Here is a 26,248-nt window from a genome sequence, read left to right as displayed (position 1 = left end):
AGCAAAATCTTTATAATTGTTTCTATAATCAAATGTGCAGCAAGAAGAAAACATAACAAAACATAAAAATAACAAGAATCATGTTACAAAATAAACACTTCTCGGTTGCATATCTCTTGCATGCAACATCCTGACACAGATTGGTATCTCTTCGAAAGATTTTCTGTTTCTCACTTCAAGCTTCACGCAGTCTCAAGTACGAGTTTCATTATTTGTCAGGGCAGCAGGTTTGGTTACTTTTTTGTTAGTCTTTGTGCTGTCAGTGATTAATCTGGATACTTTAACATTTTTTACTTTTGGCCGCAATTCATTCATTTTACAGAGCCTGCTGATTTTTAAGCTTTTTTTTTTTTTTTTTTTACAACATTTTTATGCTTTTGTTTAAAGATAGGAAGTAAGGCTACTTTTTATTTAAAAAAAAAAATATATATATATATATAAATAATATAAAAATATTGATTTATATTTAATAAATATATATATTTATTGATTAAACTCTCTTTCTCTGTTGTCAAAATTCTTTTTCCAAGTAGCTGAAGGCGGAATATCAAGCTAGCATTTATTTCCACCATTAATGCTCTCTATGATTATTTGTCCCCCAACCCAAATACAAATATTTTATTCATAAATAATCACTGAATTTTGTGTTGTAGTTAATACAATATATTTTTAAGCAACTGACACCACAAATATACATATAATTTAATTAATCTAACAGTGTTTCTTTTACATCTAAATATCCATTATTAATAGCTTAGTCTTATTAAGAATAAAGTGCAATTAATCACAGAATTATGTCGATTCTGTGATTAATCTGATTAATCTTTTTAATGGATTGACACAACTAGTCTTAATCCATTTTAAATTTAATTTCATTTTAGTTTGTACCTTGAGGTTGTGCACTTTGACAATGTTGTCCAGTGGCCTGGTTAATTAAACAAGACCTATGGGACTGTCATCCCTTTAAAAGCAGGCAGGAGAGAAAGTATTTGCTGCCATTATAGTATATTTTCAAAATGATTTATGAATAAGGTTGCTGTCTCCTAATCACTTGCATATTGATGCTCAATGAGAAACACTTCAACGCTTTCTATGAATGTCATGTCTATTAGACTCTATAAACATATTTATTAGGCATTATAAACATGGTTATACATATTTATACATATGTAAAACAAATTATAGCCATGTTTATTATGTATTATGAATTGTGATTATAATGCATCATATAAGCTAAGGGGGTAAGATTCAGTAGTAAAGTGATTTCTTATTTTTAAATTTCTTCATGAAACTTTGCACTAAAAGACCTGGAAACTGAATTAAACTGTTATGTCATTGTGCTCACTGTGCTGATGTGGTGTAAAGGCAGTGGAAACGTGCACGCTGCAGTGGTTTACAGTAGGCTATCTGAGTATTCTACACTCCGATCTCTGAACACTGGAGCTTCCTCACAACAGTGCAGCTCTGGTAAGTTGGATGAATGTCTGTATTAGAAGGAAAAACCTATAATTCAGGATAGATGGGTCTGTTTGACCTGGACCACATTATTGCACTTAGTCTGCATTACATCATTATATTACTGATTTTACAGTGTGTAAACAAACTTATTTTAACTCTGATAACACTTTCTTTATCCTAATTACCATATCTGTTATAGGGAAAAATGCTTGATAAATGATGTGCAATAGCTCATCAGGTATAACCGTTTTTTTTGTTTGTTTGTTTGTTTATTTGTTTGTGTTTTCATTATTTTATATTTAAATAGTATACTGAGGAACAAGAACATGCATTCTCTATATTTCAGTACTGATAGCATTCTGTTAAAAAGGGTAAAATCATTTATGCTGTCAATTAAGTAATGCCTGATTTGATTCAAATCCTGGTTCAATAAGATTACTAATAGAATAGGGCTATGGGAATGTTCTCTGGTAATTTCTAAGATGCATGTCTGCATAATTAATTAATTAATTAATTAATATGAACCATGTTAATATTTGGTGGTTGGTTTAGTGTGAAATGCTCCTTTAAAAAAAAAAGAATAACTTATTCAGAATTGTTTAAAACTATTGATGTCTTTAGAGACAACTGGACCACTAAAAGCTACACAAAAAGGTATTACAGCAAATACGGTAAAAATACACTTCCATTTGTATTTAAAAAATATATACAAAAATACAAATTACAGCTAAAAATACACTGTCTGGTGCCTGTGGCACTGTTTCATGTTACTTTTGAGAGAAATGTACCACTATTTTACCTTAAATTTAGATATTGACAAGGTACAGTGGACAATTTGTACATGATTAAATATATTTTTGTGAAATTTTCTTTCCTGGCAAATGGATAAAAAAGACGAAACATGCTCCCTAAACCCTTTCTTGAAACAAAAATTGGCAAACTAAATAATACCACAATCCCAATTCCAATGAAGTTGGGATGTTGTGTAAAACATAAATAAAAATAGAATATGATTATTTGCTAATCCTTTTCAACCTACATTCAAGAGAATACACTACAAATACAGTGTCCAATATTTGACAGTGTCAAATAAAGTGTTGCAGCATCAAATTAAAAATAAATTAATATTTGCAAAAAAAAAAAAAAACAATAAAGTTTATCCATTTGAACATTAAATATCTTGTCTTTGTAGAGTATTCAGTTGAACATACCAGCAGGTTAAAAAGGATTTGCAAAACATCAGTATAAGCAGGGCTACAGCCAGTGCTGCAAAAAAAAAAAAATGGACTAAGACTTAGGGTTCTATCATACGCCCGATGCTCTTTGCTACCTTACCTATTCAACAATCTATTTTCACGAGTTCATGTATTTACACTGATGGGCATAGTGGTCTGGAAGTGAGGTGTTTACAGGTAAATTTCAGGCATGTTTCTATCTTTGCGGCAGAAAAACACAGATGCGCCACTAACTAATTTAAACCCTGAGAAGAGTCAATACCCATCATAGTTACAAAGGTGCGCCATGTGCGAGGCATATGTTCAGTGAGTGTACACCCCTGCACAGATGTCAGCCAGAGACAACTCCTGGAGGGCAGCCCCATGAGGCAGAAATACCGGTCAAAACAGGTGCGCCACTGACTGATTTAAACCCTAACAATCAGTCAATAGTCACCTGTCCATACCCATTATAGCTATGCAGGTGCTCTGTGCACAATGTTCAGTGCATACACACCTGCACAGATGTCAGATGCCAAAAACACCCCTTGGAAGGGTAGATTCAAGTGTGCCAACAGGGCACAGAGCAGAAGGATGTCCATTAGGCTCACCCGAGAAGGCTCATACATTGGTTAACAAAGGATGGTGTCAAGATATTAGGTAAAAAGGTTGGTTTGGCCAAAGTGTAAAGGCAAAAAAGTTGGGCCACCACCAACCAGAGAACACCTGTAGCTCAAAGACTCCTAAACAAACTCATCAACTGATCCGGACCATAGAAACCAACTACAGGTGTAAAAAACGCCCTAAACCTCCTTTAGAAGAGATTCCACAGTCATGAGCAGATGCTCTCATCCACAGGGAGCATGTGGTCCAGTCCCATTTTGGGATCCATCTGCCATGTTAGTTGCTGTGCATCAAGTAATGAAAAGTCAGGAACAAAATGATCCACAAGGCCTTGGCATTTAAGAATAGCAAGCTGAGCAGGAACATGCAGCTGATTGGGAAATATGTTTGAATGTTTTATAGCAGACTTATTAACACCAGCAAAAAACAAGCACTAGCAAACAGAACCGGATTATCCACTTGACAGTTCTCAATTAACAGTGAGTTTGTAGCAGTAGTAGAAATAGGATCGATATGCATCCATGGAATACTCCATAAGAAGAGAATCTGCCTCATCTCGGGTTGCTGTGGCTTCTGCTACCAAAGCAGGGCTTCAAAATGAGCCACAGTGGTATCAGGATCATCTATATATTATTTAAAATTCGGACAAATGGTGTGATTTGAAAAAAGAGGATAGTGGTGTAGAGCTGACATTAACCTCCTGACTGATAGAGGCTTAAATGTTAGCAGCCTTGTTTTAGTCTCTAAGCATGAGGGATACAAGGGAGCCAAGTTCTTTGGGGCAGTGTTGTCCAAGCTTTGAGCGTGGTCCAATGGGTTTTGTGGATGCAGACACTCCAACAAGATGAGTGATGTAAAAAAGCCATCCAAGGGTTAGTTTACTCCAATGCCTGAAGGAGCAGAGGGTGCTGGAATGACCTAAAGGCCTCTTAGGCGGTGAAGTACAGGGGAGCTGAATTTTGTCGGGCTTCATTGTCCAGCTGTGGGTAAGTTGTGTTTAGTTCGAGAACAAGAAGGAACTAGAAGGGGTGGTGACAAGTGATAAAAGATTACATCCACAATCTTCCGCCCTCTTGTGGTCAGGGGGCAATAAATGCTACATTTTAAACTTTGCCTGGAAAATCAACATTTTCAGAAAATGTAGAAAATTCCTCTTTAAGAAACAATTTAAACTTTTAATTTCATTATTTCTCCTTTTCTTTTATGACAGATTAACACTGCAGTGCTGCTCTTGGTGCTCTAGAAGAAGCCCTAACATCTGAAATCCCATAATATCATGGATATCAATAAAACTGCTCATCACTGTAACCTGACCACACAGCCCCTGGTAAACGCCATCATGCCTCCTGTGCTCATTATTGAGCTCCTGCTGGGTCTGCCAGGGAATCTAATGGCACTTTGGGTCTTCTGTCACCATCTTCAGTCCTGGACTCCCAACATTGTGTATCTCTTGAACCTGGTCCTGGCAGACTTCCTGCTCCTGGTGAGCTTGCCCTTCCGTATTGACCATATGCTCCGTGGCGAAAACTGGATATTTGGAGACGCTTGGTGTCGCATCAACCACTTCATGCTTTCAGTTAACAGATCTGCAAGTATCGGCTTCATGACTGCGGTGGCCGTGGATCGATACTTTAAAGTAGTCCATCCACATCATAAGGTGAACTTCATCAGCTTGCGACAAGCTGGGGCCATTGCTTGCATCATCTGGATTGTGGTGATCTCACTGCGGCTCCCTCTGTTGACTAATGTTCTCCTAAGCGAGAAGAACAGTGTATGTAACAATACAATACACTGTAACAATGTATCTATCTGTCGGAGCTTCAACTCCTACAAGGACCCACCAAAGGGCATCAAGCTACACTATATAGTATATATGGCCGAGTACTTCCTCCCTCTTATGGTCTTAGTTTTCTGCTCAATTCGAGTCACATGCATCTTGCACCATTGCCAGATGGACAAAAAGAAGCTGAAGCGAGCTGTTCGCTCAGTCCTGGTTATAATTGTGATCTTTAATATCTGCTTTTTACCTGGAATTGCCACAGGAATCAGTGGACTCTATCTACAGAAACTAGGGAATAAATACTGTGATGCCTACAGACTGAACAATCAACTCTTTGGCTTGTCTATGGGGTTCACATACTTAAACAGCACCCTAGATCCTTTCATCTACTGCTTCTCTAACTCCTTGTTCAGGAATGAGATAAAGAAATCCATAAATTGGTTTGGTCTGGTGGAACTGCGACTTAGCTGCAGTGACAATGCAGAGAATAGATGAGTCAAATATTAAACTGCTTGTGTAAAGAACACAGGTTTGGTGCTCCAGCTACAGCTTGGATTTTTTGACTGAAACTTTATTTGTGTGAATGGTATGATGATAGATGTAATGCATTTAGAGAGAAAGTATATATTACAAAAAATATATATATAATGTGTTGTTTTTGCACCGTAAAGTCATCCCTGGTATATATTTGACACTGCTGCGGCACCAAAGCATACCCTTCTGTTTGCAGATCTCAAAAAAATGCAATTGGCAACTCTTTAGATACTGATAACATGCAGGTCAGTTTTAAAGACAACAGTTACTATATTGCTAAAAGTTTTGGTTCACTCATCTAAATCATTGAATTTGGGTTCTAATCACTTTCATTGCCACATGTGTATAAAACCAAGTTCCTAGGGATGCAGCATGCTTCTACAAACATTAGTGAAAGAGTGGGTTGCTCCTAGGAGCTCAGTGAATTCCAGCATGGTACCATTATAAGATTCCACCTGTGCAACAGGGGGTGGGGGTGGGGGGTTGTTGTGTATCAGGGGATGCTGCACACACAACTACAATCATTACAATTCATGACGAAACTCAATTATTTTCTTGTTCATTTTTTAAATCTGTTACTGCTCAACACTGCATAGGAATAAAGGTGTAACATTATATAATTTTATATTTTTATTTGTACTGTAAAAAAAACAAAAGCTTTTTCATTGGCATTCAAGGGGTTTCTTTGAACAGTGCAAAACACATGTTCTAAAAGAAGGTAGAATGCAAAAAAGGTAGAATGCAAATAAAATGTTCTCTACAACTCTAACAACTAGAAATTATGTATGTATTATATGTGAATGTACACAGTCATCATCCGTGTTTTACTGGATGGTTGGCAACCCTAGCAACAAGTCCAGTTGTGAAATTTCCTCACTACTTAATATTCCACAGTCAACTGTCAGTGATATTATAACAAAGTTTTAGTGACTGGGAACAAAAGCAACTCACTCTGTCAACATAAAATAACAGATGTGCAGATGTTGCCAAGTTTCTGCAGAGTTGATAACTACCTCCAAACTTCATGTGGCCTTCAGATTAGCTCAAGAACTTATCGTGCCTATAGAGCTTAATGGAATGGGTTTACATGGCCAAGCATCTCCATCCAAGCTTTATCACCAAGCGCGGATGCGGATACTTTTGGCAATGTAGTGAAACTCTGAGCTCATCTGCTCAATAGAAAATTAGCCAGTTCATCATTTGTCTTGTAGTCCATCTGGGCTCCACACGGTTTCCATCTTTCAGTTGCATTGCCAATATCCAGACAATTCAAAGAAGTGTATAAAGGTTTTTACATTTTATGAAGACTTTTTCATGCTGGATCACCACAATTTGCCCATTATCAAACATGCAGCAGCAGCAAGAAGAAGAAATTAAACGAACAAGACTCATGTTACAAGACTAAATTTGCACGTGCCTTGCATGAAACATCCTGACACAGATTGTATCTCCTCAAAAGATTTTCAGTTGTTAGGCTGTTACTGTTGCTTTCTTCCTGTTTGGAAGAACTTGTATCATGTACAAGTTTAATTATTTTCTATTTGTCAGGGTAACATGTTTTGATGTCAAATCTTTATGAATTTTGAAGGACCTGTACACGTGATAACTTCAGAGTAGGGCTGGACCATAATGCCATAATGTTTATCAAACTTTCTAAAATTTCTAAATTTTGGTGAACAGTATGAAAGTCCCGTGTGTTGCCTGTGGTGTACCTCATGCCTCACTACAGAAGTCTACAGCGATCTTCCCTTTCTGCTCATATTAGATGCAGTAAACTGATGTCAGCTCCCTGTAATGCACATCAGTTAGTGACAGATACTGTTAATAGTGTATATCTCCATCCATCAAGTACATTACCAATTGTAACGGTCTAGGCACTACCAGTGTGTGTGCAGAAAGACCGGTTTAGCCAAAAAAAAAGGAACCCTGAAGGGTTGTTTATTGGTCTATTCAGTCTGCTTGGGGGGAAATAGAGCCACTAAAACATGCATGCAATCAGTAAAGGATAGAGGGGGTGTATGTGCTGTGTTGTGGGTGCATGTGATAGTCAGTATAGTAAAAAAAAAAAACAACCAAAATACTATCCCTAACTCAGAGCAGTCAAACAAACAAAAATGAAAGCCTCCACTCTCCTGTATGGGATTCCAGGACAGGACAAAACTGGCATGGATTCCCTGTCTCACTCCCCTCTCTCCTCTGAATGTTTGCTCCTCTTTTATCGGCTGCGTCCAGTGTCTCCTTTTTCCTACCGATCCTCCTCCTCTCCTCCGTGACCCGGAAACTGATTTCATGACGCCATCTTGCCGCCTGTCCGAATACCGTAGGAGACGAAAGAAGCCGCTTAAAATTCTCCTGTAGTAGGCTTCCAACAGAGGGTGCATCAGTGCATCCTACTCCGGAAGACTTTTAAGGATTTTCCAATGACATCACTGTATCCACGCCCACAGAGCACGCGACAATGGATCAGGAAACGCCCAAATATACGTCATAAACATATTAATTAACTAGGTTCCTTATATAATTATACAGTAAAGCACTAATATAATTTTTTGTTTAGATAAGCTGTATGCTCAGTAAAACTATATTAATGATCCCATATTTATAAGCAGGATTTTATTGGAATATCTGAATATTTAGCTGTGTGTGATAATGTCTCATTGATGCTGTAAAAGTTTCTGGACGCAGCCATCCTCTGTCTTCCCCTCTCCCTGCTCCTCACTCAGCCCTGTCATTAGTGCTGGCCAGGTGTGGGTGATCAGTGTGGCCCCACCCCCCTGCATTTGTACCTGCTGCATGCTCACAATCTCTGCTCATCTCAGCAGGATTGTTTTGGAAGTCTTGGCTGTTGTCGGCTACCTCAGATGGGCTTGCCGTAGCCCGCACCTCACACAATATTTATGCAAATTTTACTCTGTCAAAATGATGTCTTTAATTATTTGTTAGTATATATCTTTTATTTTGCTGTACTATGTCTCTAGTTTACTCTAGCACTTAGATATAAAGCTCAGAATAACAGCATGTAGCTGCCGGCTTAATGTGAGCCTAGAATAGCGGTCTAGCTGTGATGTTAACAGCAAAACTCAGCCAGGTTTAAGCAGCAATCCAAACTGACACAGATGTTTAGCTGCAATGCTAACAGTCTGCCTCAACGGGCCTGGAATATGTAAGCTGTGATGCTAGCTGTTTTTCCGAGCTGAATTACTTGCTGAAAGTTGATAAAAGTTGACACTGTGCTGGTTAGATGCGGTAAGTTCTGGTGTTTGATATGATCATGTGTATTATGTCTGTACAGAACATTAGCATACACAGTACCAGTCAAAAGTTTGAACATGCCTTAAATTGTCACGTCCTGGTGCTTTTTCTTGTCTGTTCTCATGTCTCTGTGTGTTTTCCCCACGTGACCTGTGCTCCTCTGTGTTTCTTTCCCAGTATATTTCCATTCACGTGTGTCCCATTTGTAGCTCTGCCCTTACCCCAGGTGTTCGTGTTTAAAGTGTGTTTCCTGTTTGTATAAATAGCCCTCCTATGTCTCTTTGTCCTGGTTGGTCTTTGCACCTTCCTCTGTTGTTTTGTCTATCAGCGTTCTTAGTTATTTATCTCCGTGTTTATTCCTCGTTATATCCCTGCCCTGTATAGTTTAGTATTTTATCTGTTCCTCGTTTGTTTCTTAGTTTATTACTCACTGTTTGTTTATGTTAGTTTTATACCTCGTTTGTTCCTTGTATATTTCTTTGTTTATTGCTTCTTGTTTATTTCTTTGTTTGTTATTGTTACCCCCTCGTTTGTTTTGGTTAATTTCTTTGTTCTGTGTTTACTTGTTTCTTTGGTTATTTGTTTATTCATTTATTTATTTATTTATTATTTGTTATTTATTTAATATATAAATATTATATTTACGCATTTCCGTCCGCCTCCGTCTTCCTGCCTGCACAAAACCATGACATAAATTCAGTGTTTTTTTATTATAAAAAAAATAACTTCATTGTACACTGTACAAAAAGTGTTCCACAAACCAGAATACGTTTATATTTTAAAATTCTGGTGGGCACCTCTTAAAAGTGGGCACCTCTTAATTAGATAGCAGTTTTGCACATATTTGCTAAATTTTCTCACTTAGCTTTATGAGGTAGAGTCACCTGGAAGTTAGGCTTTCAGTTAACAGCTGTGCTGAACTTGTCAAGTGTTAATTACTTGAATGTCTTGCCTAGTTGTGGAGAGGTATCTGAGTAATGTTCTAATCCGTTTCATGGCAAGAACTACTCAACTAAATAAAGGAAAAAATATACTGTGCAAGGACCATCAAAAACGTTGAAAACTGGCTTGGAGAAATATAGAATGAGTAGGAGTGTCCAAAACTTTTGACTGGTACTGTAGCTGCCGGCTCATTGCGGACCTCATGCAGGGTCTGAGTGATATTGAAACATATAAATCTATTTAAAATTGCAACATTTTTTTTAATTGCAAGATTAATATTAAATTATTGTCCAGCCTTACTTTAAGCTGTTTTTTTTTCCAACTTGAACTTGTTTATAAGCGGACAGTTTAATTACACAAGAGCTTTGGGATTATCAGCAGTCAGAAGAAAAAACAACTGCTGCGTGACAAATATTGAAATAATGCCAAGAGATTTTCAGAATGATAAATGAATTAAGCTACTATGTACTAATTATTTGCAATTAAAGCATAAGGAGAAACACAATGCATGCACTTTGATTGATGGATTTTTCAGAAAAAAAAAAACTCTTTAATGTCAACCATTCTTTCAGCTCAAAAAAGGAGTAAGTCAAAAATGTCATAGAAGAAGATGAGTTGTTAAGTCAAATCCATACCAAGCTAATGAGGGTATGATTCTGCTGTATTTTGATTTTATCACTACATTAATTTATGATGCTTTAGTGCTGATATAATGGAGGAGTGAAAGAGGGACTTTTGTGAATTTGCAACACATTGTTTTGACCTTAGGTGTTTGAGCTGTAAGCTGACAAATCCACAGTTACCTGTTATGTCATTGTGCCGGTATGAAGTAAAAACAGTACAAAGTTGCATGCTACAGTGGTTCACCCATGCATGTATGTTAACAGCACCCTGTCTGAGCAGACTGCACTCCAAACTCTGAAGACTTGAACCTCCATACACCTATTCAGCTCTGGTAAGTTGGATAAATTGAGAAGAAAAATGTATGGTGCATGATAGATGGCTGTGTTAATTTTTTAAATTTGAAAATTGCATACATTCCTGGAACACAGTAATGAACTTATTCTGTATCTTTGAAGTATGTTTTTGACTTTACAGTGTGTAAAGAAACTGCAAAAATCTAAATAATTACCATATCTATTTATGTCTGCTTGGAGATTTACGCATTGTTGTTTTTAAATTATATTATAATATATATAATAAAATAAAAAAACAGGAGCATTTGATTAGATTTCAATACTTATATATTAACATAGGGTATCATTTATTAATATTAAGCAACATAATTATTTGAATTATTCAAAATGTTTTTACTAAAAATGACTGAAAATGTCCAAGATATTAACTTTTTTTTAACCAAAACATATCAAGTCACGTAACCGGTCAATATGATTTAGTGATATTAGAAATGTGTGTCACTTTATTGCTGGATTATTATTCAACCTGGCTACCAAAAAATAATTACTCGTTTGTTATCTTAGTCTGGTCATTTTTTTTATTTTAAGATTTCACTGATATCTGCAGAATGTATTCATTAATATGTGTAAACAATGAAAATTGCTGTGGTTGGATGTGAAATGCTCCATTATTAAAAAGAATAACAGGGTCAGAATTATTGTTAATGACAGAAAGTAGATGCCTAAAGAGACAACTGACCATTGTAAATGCTACGTTATCACAAGAGATGGTTATAAATACACTATTTGATGCCTGTGACATTGTTGATACATCTAAAGCAAATCTAAACCTAAAATGTTCTATATGAAGTAAACTACTGGTGAGAGGTACGTGCTTTTTTTATTTTAGATTTTCCACTATTTTACCCTTATTAATAGGGATGTCCCAAACCAATTATGTGAAAGGAAATCGGGATCAATCATGTAATTTTTAAAGGATCGGAATCATCTGAATAAGATCTAGATTACTGATTTCATGCCGCCCAAGTTTGTCTGTTGTCAGTGAGTTTGTGCAATGTCATGCTATTTATTGGCGTGTCCAGTTAGCACAAAAGCTAATCCAGCAAGCTAGCTACCTATTGAGCTATCCGCTATTCAATGCTACACCCATGCATTATTGTTATCCAAAATGTAGCTGTGCTGAAAGCTTGCACTTCCTCTCACACACTCACTCACTCACTCACGCACTCTCTCTTACAAACACGGGATCCATTTATAAAGGTGAAATATGGCAAAAAAAAGAATAATTAAGAAAAAATTATACTATTATAAAGAAGTGTATAAATTATACTACCACTATTACTGGCCAACCAGCACCTAAAAAAATTGATCATGATTTTTATTATGATTTGTCACAGATTGGTTGTTGTGGAATTTTTTTTTTTTTAAAGTTTTTTTTATTTAAGAAAGGATGCCTATTTAAAAGGAAATCATTCATATTGCGATTTAGTCCTTGTTTATTTTGTGATAAATATATGTTTTGATCAGTGGCAGATGCTGGTCTTTCAAGGAGGGGAAGCTCAATTTCGGCCCAATTCTTTACATTGAACAATTACATAAAAAAGACGCTATGACATGAATAAACATAAAATGATCGTTAAAACAAACATTTCGCAAAATCTTTAAAGTTGGTAAAGGAAAAAAATGCACGTAAATTTATTTCCTTTTTGAACAGTTTTAATTTCCTTGAATAATACCTTTAATATTTTTAATTATTTTTTAATGATAACACAATACTGATGATAACTACTGGTCCCTGTTAATTTATGTCCTGATCAAGAGGCATGGCCATCAGTACATTTTATTTGTTACAGCACTTCCAGTCAGCCAGCTCACTTTATCATACCAGAACTGCTGAAAATACCTGTTACTTTTCCCCACCTTTTACACCAAATTAATCTGAGCAGTCTGTTTAACTCTTAAGTTTTTCTTTGTAAGGAAGACTATCAAATGGCTTCACCAAAATCCGTCCACAACATTAAAACTGTCTGACATTATGTGCAGCTAGTGTGAAGTGTGTCTGTTTGTGAGTGCTTTGTGACGGTGGAGGGGCTGAGCAGCACCCGCTGGACAGAAACTGCGCTAGAAAAGAGTGATAGAAGTCAGAAAGAGTGATAGAAGTCAGAAAGAGTGATAGAAGTTTTTAATAAAGAAAATGCCGCTAGAAGATCGCTGATTCGCTCATTTTGCTGTCAATCAAAAAGGGACGGCCGGCCAAGGGCAGCCCACTGCCCCATAGACCCCCAGAGACGCTGTGTACATTGGCGTAGGAACCGGGGGGGATGGGTGGGACATGTCCCACCCAATATTAGAAACAGGTGGATTTGTCCCCCCCAAAAATAAAATAGTTTCGCTCAGCTCAGTCGTACTGTTAATGAAGAGACCGACCGCTAAGCGCTGGGAAACCAATCACGGTGCCGGTTCAGGGAGAAAGTCCCGCCTTTCAGGAGAAACAGCCAATCAGCTCGCTGGTCTTGCGAGAAGAGTTAGCGTGCTGGTGGAGGAGAAGCCCCTCCCCCTCGCTGTGAGATTTAGAAGCGGTGTCCAGCATCAGCTGGTGTTGAAGTAAATCTGGATATACGGCGATTTTTCTAAGAGGTAACGGAGTTTACCATGTGGCCTGTGTTGAGATTATTTCTGATAGCTGGTTAAAAAGACTCTCCAAATCAAAACACACAGATTAAACCCACCGTGTGATAATAAACTGCAGCTGTGTTAGTCAGTTAGCTTAACTTTGGAATTAGCTAGACAGGGAGTCAAGGCTTAAAAAAAAACATATATGTTATGTTCAGCTTGCCCTGATCAGCTAATCACTATTTCATTTTCAAATTGTGTTTATTAATTTAGGATTGCAGGACTTACTGTAAGCTATAGTAAACGAAAAAAATAGTTAGCTAGAAGCCAGATGTAGTGGATAGTCAGAATTTAGTACAGTACTTTATGTTGGTAGTTTAAAGCAGTTTATTAACCCTGATCTCTGCCCTAAAATTGCGTTAATAAACAGTCCTTTACTGAGTTTACCTGTTTAAATCCTTTTCATTATGTATGTCAGCAGTGTATTAGACACATCATACCTCCACTTACTTTATTAAGTGACTTTAAAGCAGAGAAGGCAGTGGGGATATGCAGTAGAATGTGTAGGAACAGGGTTGAGAAACACTGCTCTAACCTGACTTAAAAAGGGATTATTTGTGATTAAAAGTAATTCCTATGTTGTTCTAAGAAACTATATTTGGTGCATTAGCAAAAGTGTCCCCCCCAATATCAAACCCGCTCCTACGCCCTTGGCTGTGTAGCGCATATTTAATCAGTGACATGTACACACAACAGTATATCTTTAATCACTTTTTTTTTTTTTTTTTTACATTTTAGGGAAAGCTGAGCTTCCCTTGCAGTCTTAGAGCAATCGCCACTGGTTTTGATACTAATTAAAAAATAAAAAAAAAAACCTTAAGGTACAACTTGAATGCGTTCTTTTTTTTGTATCAGATTGGAACTCGGTAAATCAAATGACTCAGACTTGCGGGGAAAAAAGGCTTTCAGGCAAGCACTCTCACACACATTTACTCGCTCTCTCACGAATACAGTTTCCCCTTTCGATGGTGGAATATGCCAAAAACGAAATAAATAAATAAATAAATGAAGGACATAAATCTATTCTAAATCTAGTTTGCACACTACACTATTATTACTGGCTCCCTCTGAAAAACATGAGTACTGAAGAGTAACTGTTTATTTTACCTTGAGTGTATTGACAAATATCTTTCAATTATGATTACTTATCTTAGTATCTATAATTACATAATCATTGTGTGAAACCTTGTACTCTATATGCATTAACCAATACTCACATTGTATTTGATCATTTTTATTACTCACAGTGTATTTTACACGCATTTATATAGAAGATTAACCAATAATCACAATATATTCTTTACATATATAGTAAAACATTGTTTGATCAGGCATGTGACTAACACCGACCTTATTATGACAAATTAACCCACATGATACATAAGACGTTTACTAACACATAGGACCTATTATATGGCGGACTAACCACGCGCTACTAACACATTAACATATAATATATGGAATCCATTGTGTGACGTGTGTAGCTTATGCTTGAAGCATTTCGTTCACTGCATGTTTCTGACTAACGGCCATCAATCATCAGCTAGTGCACTCTGTACGAACTGAATTGATACAAAGGAGACTTCGGAACGAACAGGGCGGCACTGTCTGATTACTGAAACAATGTCTGACTGGACCCAGTCAATTCTTGAACCAATACTACACTGTCCGGCTGGATACAGTCAAGGCCAAACACTAGTGGTCCGGTCAGACCTGTGAAACTTGAGTACTAACACGTGAAATTACGCACGCTAACATGAGATGATTTTAGTAACGCCTCATCAGCAGGTTTCACGTCATTTGGGGTATAAACATGGAGTCAGATTAGAGGGGGGTCAGAACTTATGCTGGGACAGCTAATAATTGGTTTTGTATGTTCTCCTGGATCCAGTACTTTGTAATAAATACTTGGTTTGCTTTCAACTTCACTCCACCTGTCTGACTCTCTCTATCAAACGAACACGCAGGGGAGTTGTACCCCGGACGAGAGGTGGGTGTTGACCCACCTTTCATTTTCTTTTCTACAAGAGTACCTATCAGCATATAAAAAAATTAACCACGATCTTAATTATGATTTAATCACAGATTGTCAAAAATGGCATTGGGACATCTCTACTTATTATTAACATTGCATATAAGTCGGAAGACACATTCAGAGATCCGTTAGCTGATTTCCTAAGCCTAAGCTGCATTCAAGATAGGGCGTGTCCTCAGACTCCTTCTCAGTAGCCTATATTGGTCACACATATGAAACAGTTTTATAAGAGGCAGCAAAGGTTTTATCAATTGCATCTTTCAAATACATCAAAACATGAGTTGCATTTCTAGGTTGTGTAAAGATGTCAGTTAATGTCTCAGCAATAAAGCAGGTCTCATCTAACCACAGAGTTTACCACAAAGGTTACATATCAACCAATAAATGATCCACTAATTTAGAAAATTAAGGGAAAATCCTTTTCCTGACAGACGATTCGTCAGATGAAAAAACTAAAAAAAAAAAAAAAAAGGCTTTATGTTTTGTGGTGCTGCCTTATTTTTCCCCCAATCCCGTTGTACGTGAGTATTGGAATGTGAGTAATTGAGCTGCAATGGGAATCGCTTCCTTTTACGGAAATAATGCACTATATGCTCAATTTTAACAATACATTTTATTTCCTATGTAGGTCACTATCAACCACGCATAATGCAGTGCAAAATGTTGTGTTGAGAATTTCCAATTAATACCACAATGCAATGCGGTTGTGTTGTGTCAGATGTCCTCAGAGCGGCTCAAACTATGATGGTTTGTTGTTTATGGTCATTCCTTTTTTAGTTCACTATGTAGCAAATGCTACCTAGTAAATAGTGAAGGATACATCAGTGGTGTCCTTCAAATTGCACCAAATATCAACTGCCTTTCTCAGCAGTAAATGTAGGGTCCTTCACTTTGATACAGCTTTCTACAATGCAGCAGCCAAGAAATGCAGCCTACCTTAGCTGATAATGAGGCCCAATAAGTGTAAAGATGTCAGATAATATCTCTGCAATGAAGCATGTCACATCTAACTGAGTAGTAAACATTGAAACAGCTAAATTATCCACGAATTTGGTCAAATTGAAGTGAAAATGTATTTATTGAAAAAGCTCTCCATAAAAATAATTTCTTAAAATATTTGTTGGTGGAATTCTCATGTTCCTCATGTTTCTCACATGGTTAAATACTGTCACACATTAGCCTGTGTCTGTCCTGTGTTTTCCCTCTTTTGGTTTTCTGTGCTCCTGTCCTCTGTGTTCCTGTCTTGTGTTCCCAGCCATGTGCTTTTTTGAGCACATGGCATTGTTTTGTTATTGTCCAGTCTCCACCCTAGCCCCGCCCTAGCCCTGCCCATGTCATTAGTGTTATCACCTTGTGTCTCATTTGTAACTCCACCCCCTCATTACCTCCACAGGTGTCCCTATTGTGTGCCTGTGTATAAATACCCCATGTGCTCCTTTGTTCTGTGTTGTGCTTTTTGTTTGACCGTGTCCTGTTACTCTGTACGGATCTTGTTTATCTGTTTTGTTTAGCCTTAGACCTGCTGTGTTTTTATGTCTTAAGTGTTCCATGTTTGCTTTATGTAGCTTGTTTCTTTATTTGTCATTTTTGCTTGTTTGTTTCAGTCTTTTAGTTTATCATCATCAGTTCATAGTGTTTTGTTTTAGTTACCTTTTCTTTATATTATTTTATAGTGTTTTGTTCTTTGTTTATTTTGTTAATGGAAAATAAAACTGACTTGCATTTGCATCCTGCCTCCTCTCCGTTACAAATACAAACATGTGAGACATCAGAGCTTAAGTAACTTTCGTGCAAGCATGCTTTCAGCCCAGAGCATAAACCAGTGCTGTTTCACAATGTTTTCACAGACCACCAAAAGCTTCACCATTTCCCCTTTTGTGTTACTACAGATAAACAGGCCAGCCCTTATCTTGAAGAAGAAGCTGGAAACAGGCCCATGCTAAAAATATTTTTTTTACTGTTTGAAGAGGGTGCCAGCCTTAACATCTGAAATCCCATAATATCATGAATTCCAGTGGCATTGTTCATCACTGTAACCTGACCATTCAGCCCCTGGTGTCCTCCATCCTTCCTCCTGTGCTCATCATTGAGCTCCTGCTGGGTCTACCAGGGAATCTGATGGCACTCTGGGTCTTCTGCCACCATCTTCAGTCCTGGACTCCCAACATTGTGTATCTCTTAAACCTGGTCCTGGCAGACTTCCTGCTTCTGGTGAGCTTGCCCTTCCGTATTAACAGTCAGCTTCGCCTGGAAAACTGGATATTTGGAGACGCTTGGTGTCGCATCAACCACTTCATGCTTTCCGTTAACAGATCTGCAAGTATCGGCTTCATGACTGCGGTGGCCGTGGATCGATACTTTAAAGTAGTCCATCCACATCATAAGGTGAACCTCATCAGCCTGCGACAAGCTGGGGCCATCGCTTGCATCATCTGGGTTTTAGTGATGTCACTGCGGCTCCCTCTGTTGATGAATAATCTCCTGATTGAGACGAACAATGTATCTGTCTGTCGGAGCTTCAGCTCCTACAAGGACCCATCATTGGGCATCAAGCTTCACTACCTAGTATTTGTGGCAGAGTACTTCCTCCCTCTTGTGGTTTTAGTTTTCTGCTCCATTCGGATCACTTGTAGCCTGAACAATTGCCAAATAGACAAGAAGAAGCTGAAGCGAGCTGTTCGCTCAGTCCTGGTTATAGTTGTGATCTTCAACATCTGCTTTTTCCCTGGAATTGCCACAGGAATGACTGGACTCTATCTACAGAAACTAGGCAGTGACTACTGTGATGCCTACAGACTGAACGGTCAACTCTTTAGTCTGTCCATTGGGTTTACATACTTAAACAGCACCCTAGACCCGTTCATCTACTGCTTTTCTAGCACCTGGTTCAGAAAAGAGATAAAGAGAACATTGAAACTGTTTGGATCGGTGGTACTGCGGCTTATTTGTTGTGACATACAGTGAACAGACATATCAATTAATATCTAAGCTGCCTGGTCCAGAAAGAAGGAAAAATGTGGATGGCTATATGCACTTTCATCCCCTGAGTGCTCTGATATGGACACTTATATCTGGGAGTCTTTAGAGAGGAGCTTCATCTGCCCATCATCCCTTCCTCCTGCAGGGCCAAACTTCTTTGTGGGCCAGAAGAATGTTGGCTTTTGCAATTGTGTGGATTATTGGCACCTTATCTCCATCACCATCAAAGATCTCAACCTCCTGTCTGCAGCATTTGAGGCACTGAAGCAGGTCACCGTATTTATGAAACCACACCTGTTCTGTAATACTCATCTGCTGCATGATACACACACAAATAAAAGGAAGACAAATTATTGCTAATACAAGTTCAATACAATAGGTTACATTACAATAGCCATTAAGAAAAAAGTGGTTGGGGCTAGTTTTCTTTTCCATTCCATGCAATATATGATGGAGCTATTTTCCATAATAAATAAAAGGGGTTCCAACTGTTGGTTTATTTTCCAAAATTTGAAAAACAGCTTAACATCTAATCATGATATATGTTATATTTGTATAAGTCGTATGTGCTTTACTGATTATTTAAAGTGTACAATGTATTGCAAAAGTGAGTACACCCCTGACATTTCTGCACATATTTAAGTAAATTTTTTATGGGACAATATAACACTTTGACACAATGAAAAGTAGTCTGTGTGCAGCTTATGTAACAGTGCAAATTTATTCTACCCTCAAAATAACTCAAGATACAGCCATTAATGTCCAAACCACTGGCAACAAAAGTGAGTACACCCCTTACTAAGCAGCCCCAGACCATTAATCTTGGTCTCATCAGACCATAGGACATGGTTCCAGTAATCCATGTCTTTTGTTGACTTCAGAAAACTGTTTGTGGGCTTTCTTGTGTACTGACTTCAGAAGAGGCAACCTTCTGGGGTGACAGCCGTGCAGACTAATTTGATGTAGTGTCCAGCGTATGGTCTGAGCACTGACAGGCTGACCCCCCACCTCTTCAATCTCTGCAGTAATGCTGACAGCACTCGTGCCTATCTTTCAAAGACAGCATTTGGATGTGACGCTGAGCATGTGCACGCAGCTTCTTTGGATGCAAGGTCTGTTCTGAGTGGACCCTGCTCTTTTAAAATGCTGGATGATCTTGGCCACTGTGCTGCAGCTCAGTTTCAGGGTGTTGAAAATCTTCTTGTAGCCTTGGCCATCTTCATGTAGAGATCCTCAGAGAGTTCTTTGCCATGAGGTGCCATGTTGAAACAGTCAGTGACCAGTAGGAGAGAGTGTGAGAGCTGTGATACAAAATTGAACACACCTGCTCCCTGACCTAGTTACACTAACGAATCACATGATGTTTTGGAGGGAAAATGAAAATCAGTGCTCAATTTGGACATTTAGGGGTGTAGTCTCTAAGTGATGTAGTCACTTCTGTTGCCGGTGGTTTAGACATTAATGGCTGTATATTGAGTTATTTTGAGGGAAAAATACATTTACACGGTTATATAAGCTGCACACAGACTACTTTACATTGTGTCAAAGGTTCATTTTGTCAGTGTTGTCCCATTAAAAATATAAACTTAAATATCTGCAGAAATGTGAGGATGTACTCACTTTTATGATACACTTTATGTTGCAACTTAGTGTTTCGTGGCACTGTTCCTTTTAGATCATCAATCAACTCAAGGATTGCAGATGAAAATGAGCCATCTGGCTAAATCTGGTTGATAATGGTGCTGATCAATGTACCAGTCAGTGCCAGTCAAAGTTCTGAAAAACGTCCTGCCATTCAATGTGTTTTCTTTCTTTATGTTTTTCGTTCATTGTAAATGTAATACTGAAGGCATTAAAGCTATACAGGAACACATGCAGAATTATGTTTCAATCTCAGTGAATTCATGAGGTAGAGTCATGAGGTACAGGTTTCTCAGCATCTAGAAGGAGTTTCTGGAGGTGCTGAACAATAGTTGCTGCTTTCCTTTACACTTTGAAGATCCAGCTCATCTCAAATTACCATCTCAGTTGGGTTTAGGTCAGGGGATTGTGGAGGCCAAACTCTTTTTTTTGTTCAATGTATGTATATAATTCAATGTATGCCTCTAAATTATTTCCATGACTTAAATATTAATCTTTAGTGTAAAACAAAAAAAAAAAACATATAATCAGAAGGTGTGTCCAAGCATTTGAATGCTACTGTATATTATCCTTGTTAATTAAATAAACAAAATCAAATTCTTTTAAACTGAATAGTTAAATACGGTGGAATTACAGTGGAAACAGTCAGAAAAACGGAAAGAGGAACATAGCTTGGTTTTCTGGCTGTTCATGGTTTCCATCAGAGTGCCACAGAACTAGCTGCAGCGTGTTTGCTCTGCTGTGATGTCAATAGACAACAGGAAATCAGATTAAAAGTGCTCAGTCTGCTAGAGTTCCTTCAGAGGTGCTGCTGGCTAAGCAGACTTCTTTTATTCTACAAAAAATCCTTGGCGTTCAACAGAAATTCACCTTTGGTAAGTTGCTTACACTTCGACACTTACACATATATATCTGCATTATGGGTGCCTGTTTTGTTAGATACACATGTGGTGTCTGGTTCTGTACATATGCTAAAACCTGCTGTTTCATATGACCTATAATAATGCCTGTAGTAATCTTCTTAAGAGATATTTGCTTTGTAGGCAGACTGGATGGACAGTAATGTTAATAGTATTGTTAAAATTTTAAAGGTGAAGGCCACTGATTGGTTAGGTAGCTGATCTCCGTAAATTAAGCAAATAATGTATTTTATGATATTATGACCTCTATTAGACTCTATAACCACATTCACAACATGTTATAATGCATTCATAAGGCATTATAAACATGGCTATAACTATTTATAAAAATGCAAAACCAATTATAGCCATGTTTATTAAGCCTTATAACTTGTGATGCATGATAAACATGGCTATGATGAATGATACATTTTTATAAATATGTAGAGCCATGTTTATACAGCCTTATGAATGCATTATAATGTGCTATGAGTATGTTTATAGAGTCTTATAGAGATGCCATTCATAGAAAGTGTTACCATTTAAATGGGCACCCTTAAGAATACACTTAACATGTTCTGTATTTCTACACTCAATACATTCATGTTGTTAAAAATAAGTAAATATATAAATAAGTAATAATTTTAGAATCAGGGTACCAGAGCATGTCTAGACTAGATTGTCTAGAGTGCAGTTAAGTGCATCTTCAATGCAGTAAAGCAGATCAGATCACACACGCAGATATGCAGAATATGACTGTGCAGCGTTTGATGTTATCAATGAGTTTCCGTGGAACCGATGAAACTGAGCCATTTTTTTTTTGAATTCACGCATTAATCTTTTTTTCTTTGCTTATTGTTTTCAAACAGGAAACAAGAAGACAAATACATGGTCCTAGCTCGTCTTTCTGCTTGTGATCAGCATCAAAAACACAGTGTTTTCCATCATGTCATTCTATAATATTGAAACTCACTGTAATCTGACCACTCAGCCCCTGGTTTCATCCATAATGCCTCCTTTGCTCATCGTCGAGCTCCTGCTGGGTCTCCCAGGGAATCTGATGGCGCTGTGGGTCTTCAGTCGCCACCTACGGTCCTGGATGCCCAATGTCGTCTATCTCTTGAACCTGGTCCTGGCTGATTTCCTGCTCCTAGTGAGCTTGCCCTTCCGTATTGACCATATGCTCCATGACGAAAACTGGGTGTTTGGAGATGCTTGGTGTCGCATCAACCTTTTCATGCTCGCAATCAACCGATCGGCGAGCATCGGCTTCATGACTGTGGTGGCCGTGGATCGATACTTTAAAGTGGTCCATCCACACCATAGAGTGAACTTCATTACTGTACGGCAGGCCGCTGGGATCGCTGGCTTCATCTGGTTTGTGGTGATCTCATCGAGGCTTCCTCTTCTGGCGAATGATCTCCTGATCAAGAAGAACAATTTGTCTCTCTGTCGAAGCTTCAATCCCTTCAAGGTCCCACCACCAGGAATCGTGCTCCATTACATAATGTACCTCTCTGAGTTCTTCCTCTCCTTTATAGTCCTTGTGTTCTGCTCTGCCAGAATCTACTGTGTCCTACGTCGCCGTCAGATTGAGAAAAAGAAAAAAGCGCGTCAAACCATTGGGATCCTTCTGGTGATCGTGGCCATTTTTCTCTTATGCTTTTTCCCTGGTGTTGCCCTGGGACTGTCTGCACTCTATCTGAAGTCACTTGGAGAGAAATACTGTGAAGTCTTCAGATTCAACGGTGAGTTGTTTGTTTTGGCCATTGGGTTCACCTACCTGAACAGTGTGCTGGACCCTGTTATATACGGCTTTTGCAGCTCCATCTTTCGAGATGCTGTAAAGAAAGCCATCAGTCAGTTTGCACTGGTGAAATGCAATCCCAGTCACAACAGATGGAGTAAGAGTGGAAGTCATAATGACCGGACCAAGAGTGAAGGTGACATCTAAGAAGATCACAGATCTTGATTTCTTAATATTATCATGATATGTTGCCCATGATAACAATGATACCATGATACTTTGATTCTGCAATACTCGATATATAACACGCCCATACTCTACAATACTTCAAGGCACCTGTGTTACTGAAGGAAATAGCATACTCATTGCTAAATATAGCAAATATTTGGATTCATATATGGATTTATTGGTCTATCGTCAGTTTCACAGAATTTGACAGCCAATATTCTTCCCTTTTAGTTTAGCCTATTCATTTGATTCATTTTGTGCCACCATGTGGAGTAATGAAGCAGTAACCTTAATAAGTTAAAATGGTGCACATAGCCTTAGGCAGTTTAAAGTGCCTGTATTTTAATATAAATATTTATATTTTATGCAATGTATCGATAATATATCTCAATACATCAATTTAGTATTTAGTGCTTAAGATATCATATAAGATATGATCACTTTAGGGCCTACAAATGCAAAAGGACCTAGAATGATGTGCCTTTCCCAAGAAATCGCGTTCAAACACTGTGAGATTCATTTTTGAGGACTAAATGGATGTTAAATATTGTATGAAATTATGAAATTTATGAAACAAAATGTACAAGCAAACAATCCACTTTTCTAAGACTCAGTGTTCATTTTTAAGTTTGTGGTTTCACAGCTTTTAGCTCAGCAAAAAAAAAAAAAAAAAAAAAAACAACTTCCCTTTACACAAGAAAATAAAGCATATACAGCTTAACTGACCTTCTGACCTTACTGTATTTCTTAATTTACATCCTCAATTTACTTTACTTTTTTTTTGTAATTTAATTATTTATTTGAGTAAACAGAAAGTAAGTATTTACAGAGCAGCTAAACATTTTATACAGTGGATAAAATAAAATAATGAAAGTTGTGTATTTGTTCATCATCTAGTACACATATAGAATAATGTTTAAATACTGAAGTTTTTTTCTGAAGTTTGATGCTGACATTCGTAACACAGTAAATAAAAACACAAAGCTTTTATGCTGACTTGCAAACATGCCAACAAACAAAGATAAAAAAAAATCTTGTTAGTTTTTAATCAACTTTACTCAGTGTTTTATTTATTTCTTGTTTTTGTTATGCTTGTTTGTAGCAAGAGCTCAGATTTAACAGATTTTACGGATGTTGTCTATGCTTTGTTGTCTATGCTTCTCTGCTGTGTTATTTTCTGCCTTTAACAGAATAATCAAATAAATATAATATATACATATATACTTTTTTTCTGTTATTCTATGTTTACATTTATAAGTATCAGTATGTATGAGTGATGATATTTGTATTGTTTGTCATTAAATAAACTGTATTACAATTTTTTTAATGACTAAATGGTTATTTTTATGTCATGCATTAATACTAGATATATTACAAGCCCATACTCTACAATACTTCAAGGCATCTGTGTTACTGAAGAGAATAGCATACTCCTAAATAAGCAAATACAAAGATTTTCTGTATGGATTTATTGGTCTATCGTCAGTTTCACAGAATTTGACAGCCAATATTCTTCCCTTTTAGTTTAGCCTATTCATTTGATTCATTTTGTGCCACCATGTGGAGTAATGAAGCAGTAACTTTAGTAGGTCAAAATAGGGGGCATAGCCATAGGGAGTTTAAAGTGCCTGCAGCATTTCAATAAAAATATTGATATTTTATGCAATTGATATATTTTAAAACATCAATTTAGTATTTAGTGCAGGCTACTAATCATAAGATCAGATCACTTTAGGGTGTCAATCAATTAATCACAACAAAATTCTGTGATTAACTGCGATTAATCGCATTTGTTTTTCTTCAGACACAAATTTTTATAGTGAATATTTAAATGTAAATAAAAGAATGAATGTAAGAAATGTAAAATGCAATTATGTATATTAGTGGTGTCAATTAAAATTATAGTATATACTTGTATGTTTGAGGGGAGATAAAATCAATGCAGGGTGCTGGAATAAAGAAAGAATGATACATTGGATTGGATTTCTGAATTCGATCTTAATTTTATGGGAATAAAAATATCAGGGATGAGGAAAGCATGGGTCTGTGCATGTACATGCCTGTGTGTGTGTGTGTGTGTGTGTGTCTGTGTGTGAGTGAGAGAGAGAGACAGGCAGGGAGAGAGAAAAAGAGGAAATAAAGCTCTCTAACCGGGTCTAAGCTGGAAGTTCAGAGAATGCCGTTCAATCATTCAGCCGGACGACAGATCAGTGCGTTGGGCGGGGCGGGGCAGAACACAGCAGAAGTAGGGGTCAAACTTGGTGCCTTAATTAACTTGCATAAAAAATAGTAACCAAATTAACAGCGTGCGTTAAAACTTTAATGTTGACAGCCCTAATTAATACTTGTTTAGTACCATCACACTCTAAAATTTGGGATACTCTAACTCATGGGTGTCCGAACTACGGCCCGGCACAGTTTTTTAGAAACGGGCCAAAGAGTCTAAAAGCGGAGAGAGTGCTCAGTTGTGGCGCAGAAAAACGGGCCAAAGAGTCTAAAAGCGGAGAGAGTGCGCAGTTGTGGCGCAGAAAAACAGGCCAAAGAGTCTAAAAGCGGAGAGAGTGCTCAGTTGTAGCGCAGAAAAACGGGCCAAAGCACCTAAAAGCGGAGAAAGTGCTCAGTTGTAGTGTAGAAAAACGGGCCAAAGAGTCTAAAAGCGTCGAGAGCGCTCAGTTGTAGCGCAGAAAAACGGGCCAAAGAGTCTAAAAGCGCCGAGAGCGCTCAGTTGTAGCACAGAAAAACGGGCCAACGAGTCTAAAAGCGGAGAGAGCGCTCAGTTGTAGCGCAGAAAAACAGGCCAAAGAGTCTAAAAGCGGAGAGAGCGCTCAGTTGTAGCGCAGAAAAACGGGCCAAAGAGTCTAAAAGTCTAAGAGTCTTTGGACACCCCTGCTCTAACTGTACTTTTCTCACACACTATCATGCCAAAAGTTTGTAGTATGTTATGAGTTTGAGTGAGGTCTGATAATTGGTGCCAGATGTATGGGGCAGACCATTTCAGAAGTTGCGGAAATGGAATTTAACATTCTTCAATCCACAGTGTCAGGTGCGTAACAAGAATACATCATAGAAAGCATTACCGCCCACAGTAGACAGGGCAGTGGGTGGTAATGATTGTGGCTGGCTGCAACTGGCTAGAATTGTCCGTGCACCCAGACAGGCCACTGTATCGGAAATCATATTCACATTTAATAATGCAGGAGGCTCCACACACATATCCCGCAGGTTAGTTTATGCATATTATATACAGTATAACCCAACAGTCAGTGTATTATTAAAACTCACTCAAAGATACAAAGATAACCAAAGCAACTTTGGCAAAACTAAA

General features: G+C 37.7%; 3 protein-coding genes across 3 annotated transcripts; all 3 read left to right on the top strand.

Moving 5' to 3' along the window:
• Positions 1 to 4,511: 4,511 nt before the first annotated feature.
• LOC103023539 (hydroxycarboxylic acid receptor 2-like) lies at positions 4,512 to 6,055 on the top strand. The gene has a single exon (XM_007235276.3). It carries the CDS (start codon positions 4,573 to 4,575, stop codon positions 5,569 to 5,571), a length of 999 nt encoding a protein of 332 aa, XP_007235338.2. The 5' UTR covers positions 4,512 to 4,572; the 3' UTR covers positions 5,572 to 6,055.
• Positions 6,056 to 17,336: 11,281 nt separating this feature from the next.
• LOC103023222 (hydroxycarboxylic acid receptor 2-like) lies at positions 17,337 to 18,914 on the top strand. The gene has a single exon (XM_007235275.3). The coding sequence runs from the start codon at positions 17,434 to 17,436 to the stop codon at positions 18,391 to 18,393; it is 960 nt and encodes a 319-aa protein (XP_007235337.2). The 5' UTR covers positions 17,337 to 17,433; the 3' UTR covers positions 18,394 to 18,914.
• A 1,737-nt stretch (positions 18,915 to 20,651) lies between these two features.
• LOC103021558 (hydroxycarboxylic acid receptor 2-like) lies at positions 20,652 to 23,463 on the top strand. Its single transcript, XM_007235269.3, has 2 exons — positions 20,652 to 20,924; positions 21,818 to 23,463. The coding sequence occupies exon 2, from the start codon at positions 21,895 to 21,897 to the stop codon at positions 22,900 to 22,902; it is 1,008 nt and encodes a 335-aa protein (XP_007235331.2). The 5' UTR covers positions 20,652 to 20,924; positions 21,818 to 21,894; the 3' UTR covers positions 22,903 to 23,463.
• Positions 23,464 to 26,248: the final 2,785 nt, after the last annotated feature.

This window comes from Astyanax mexicanus, chromosome 7 (genome assembly GCF_023375975.1).
Source record: "Astyanax mexicanus isolate ESR-SI-001 chromosome 7, AstMex3_surface, whole genome shotgun sequence".
Lineage (NCBI taxonomy): Eukaryota > Metazoa > Chordata > Actinopteri > Characiformes > Acestrorhamphidae > Astyanax > Astyanax mexicanus.
The sequence above is the reverse complement of the archived record's forward strand: the minus strand, read 5'-3'. Positions and strand labels throughout refer to the sequence as shown.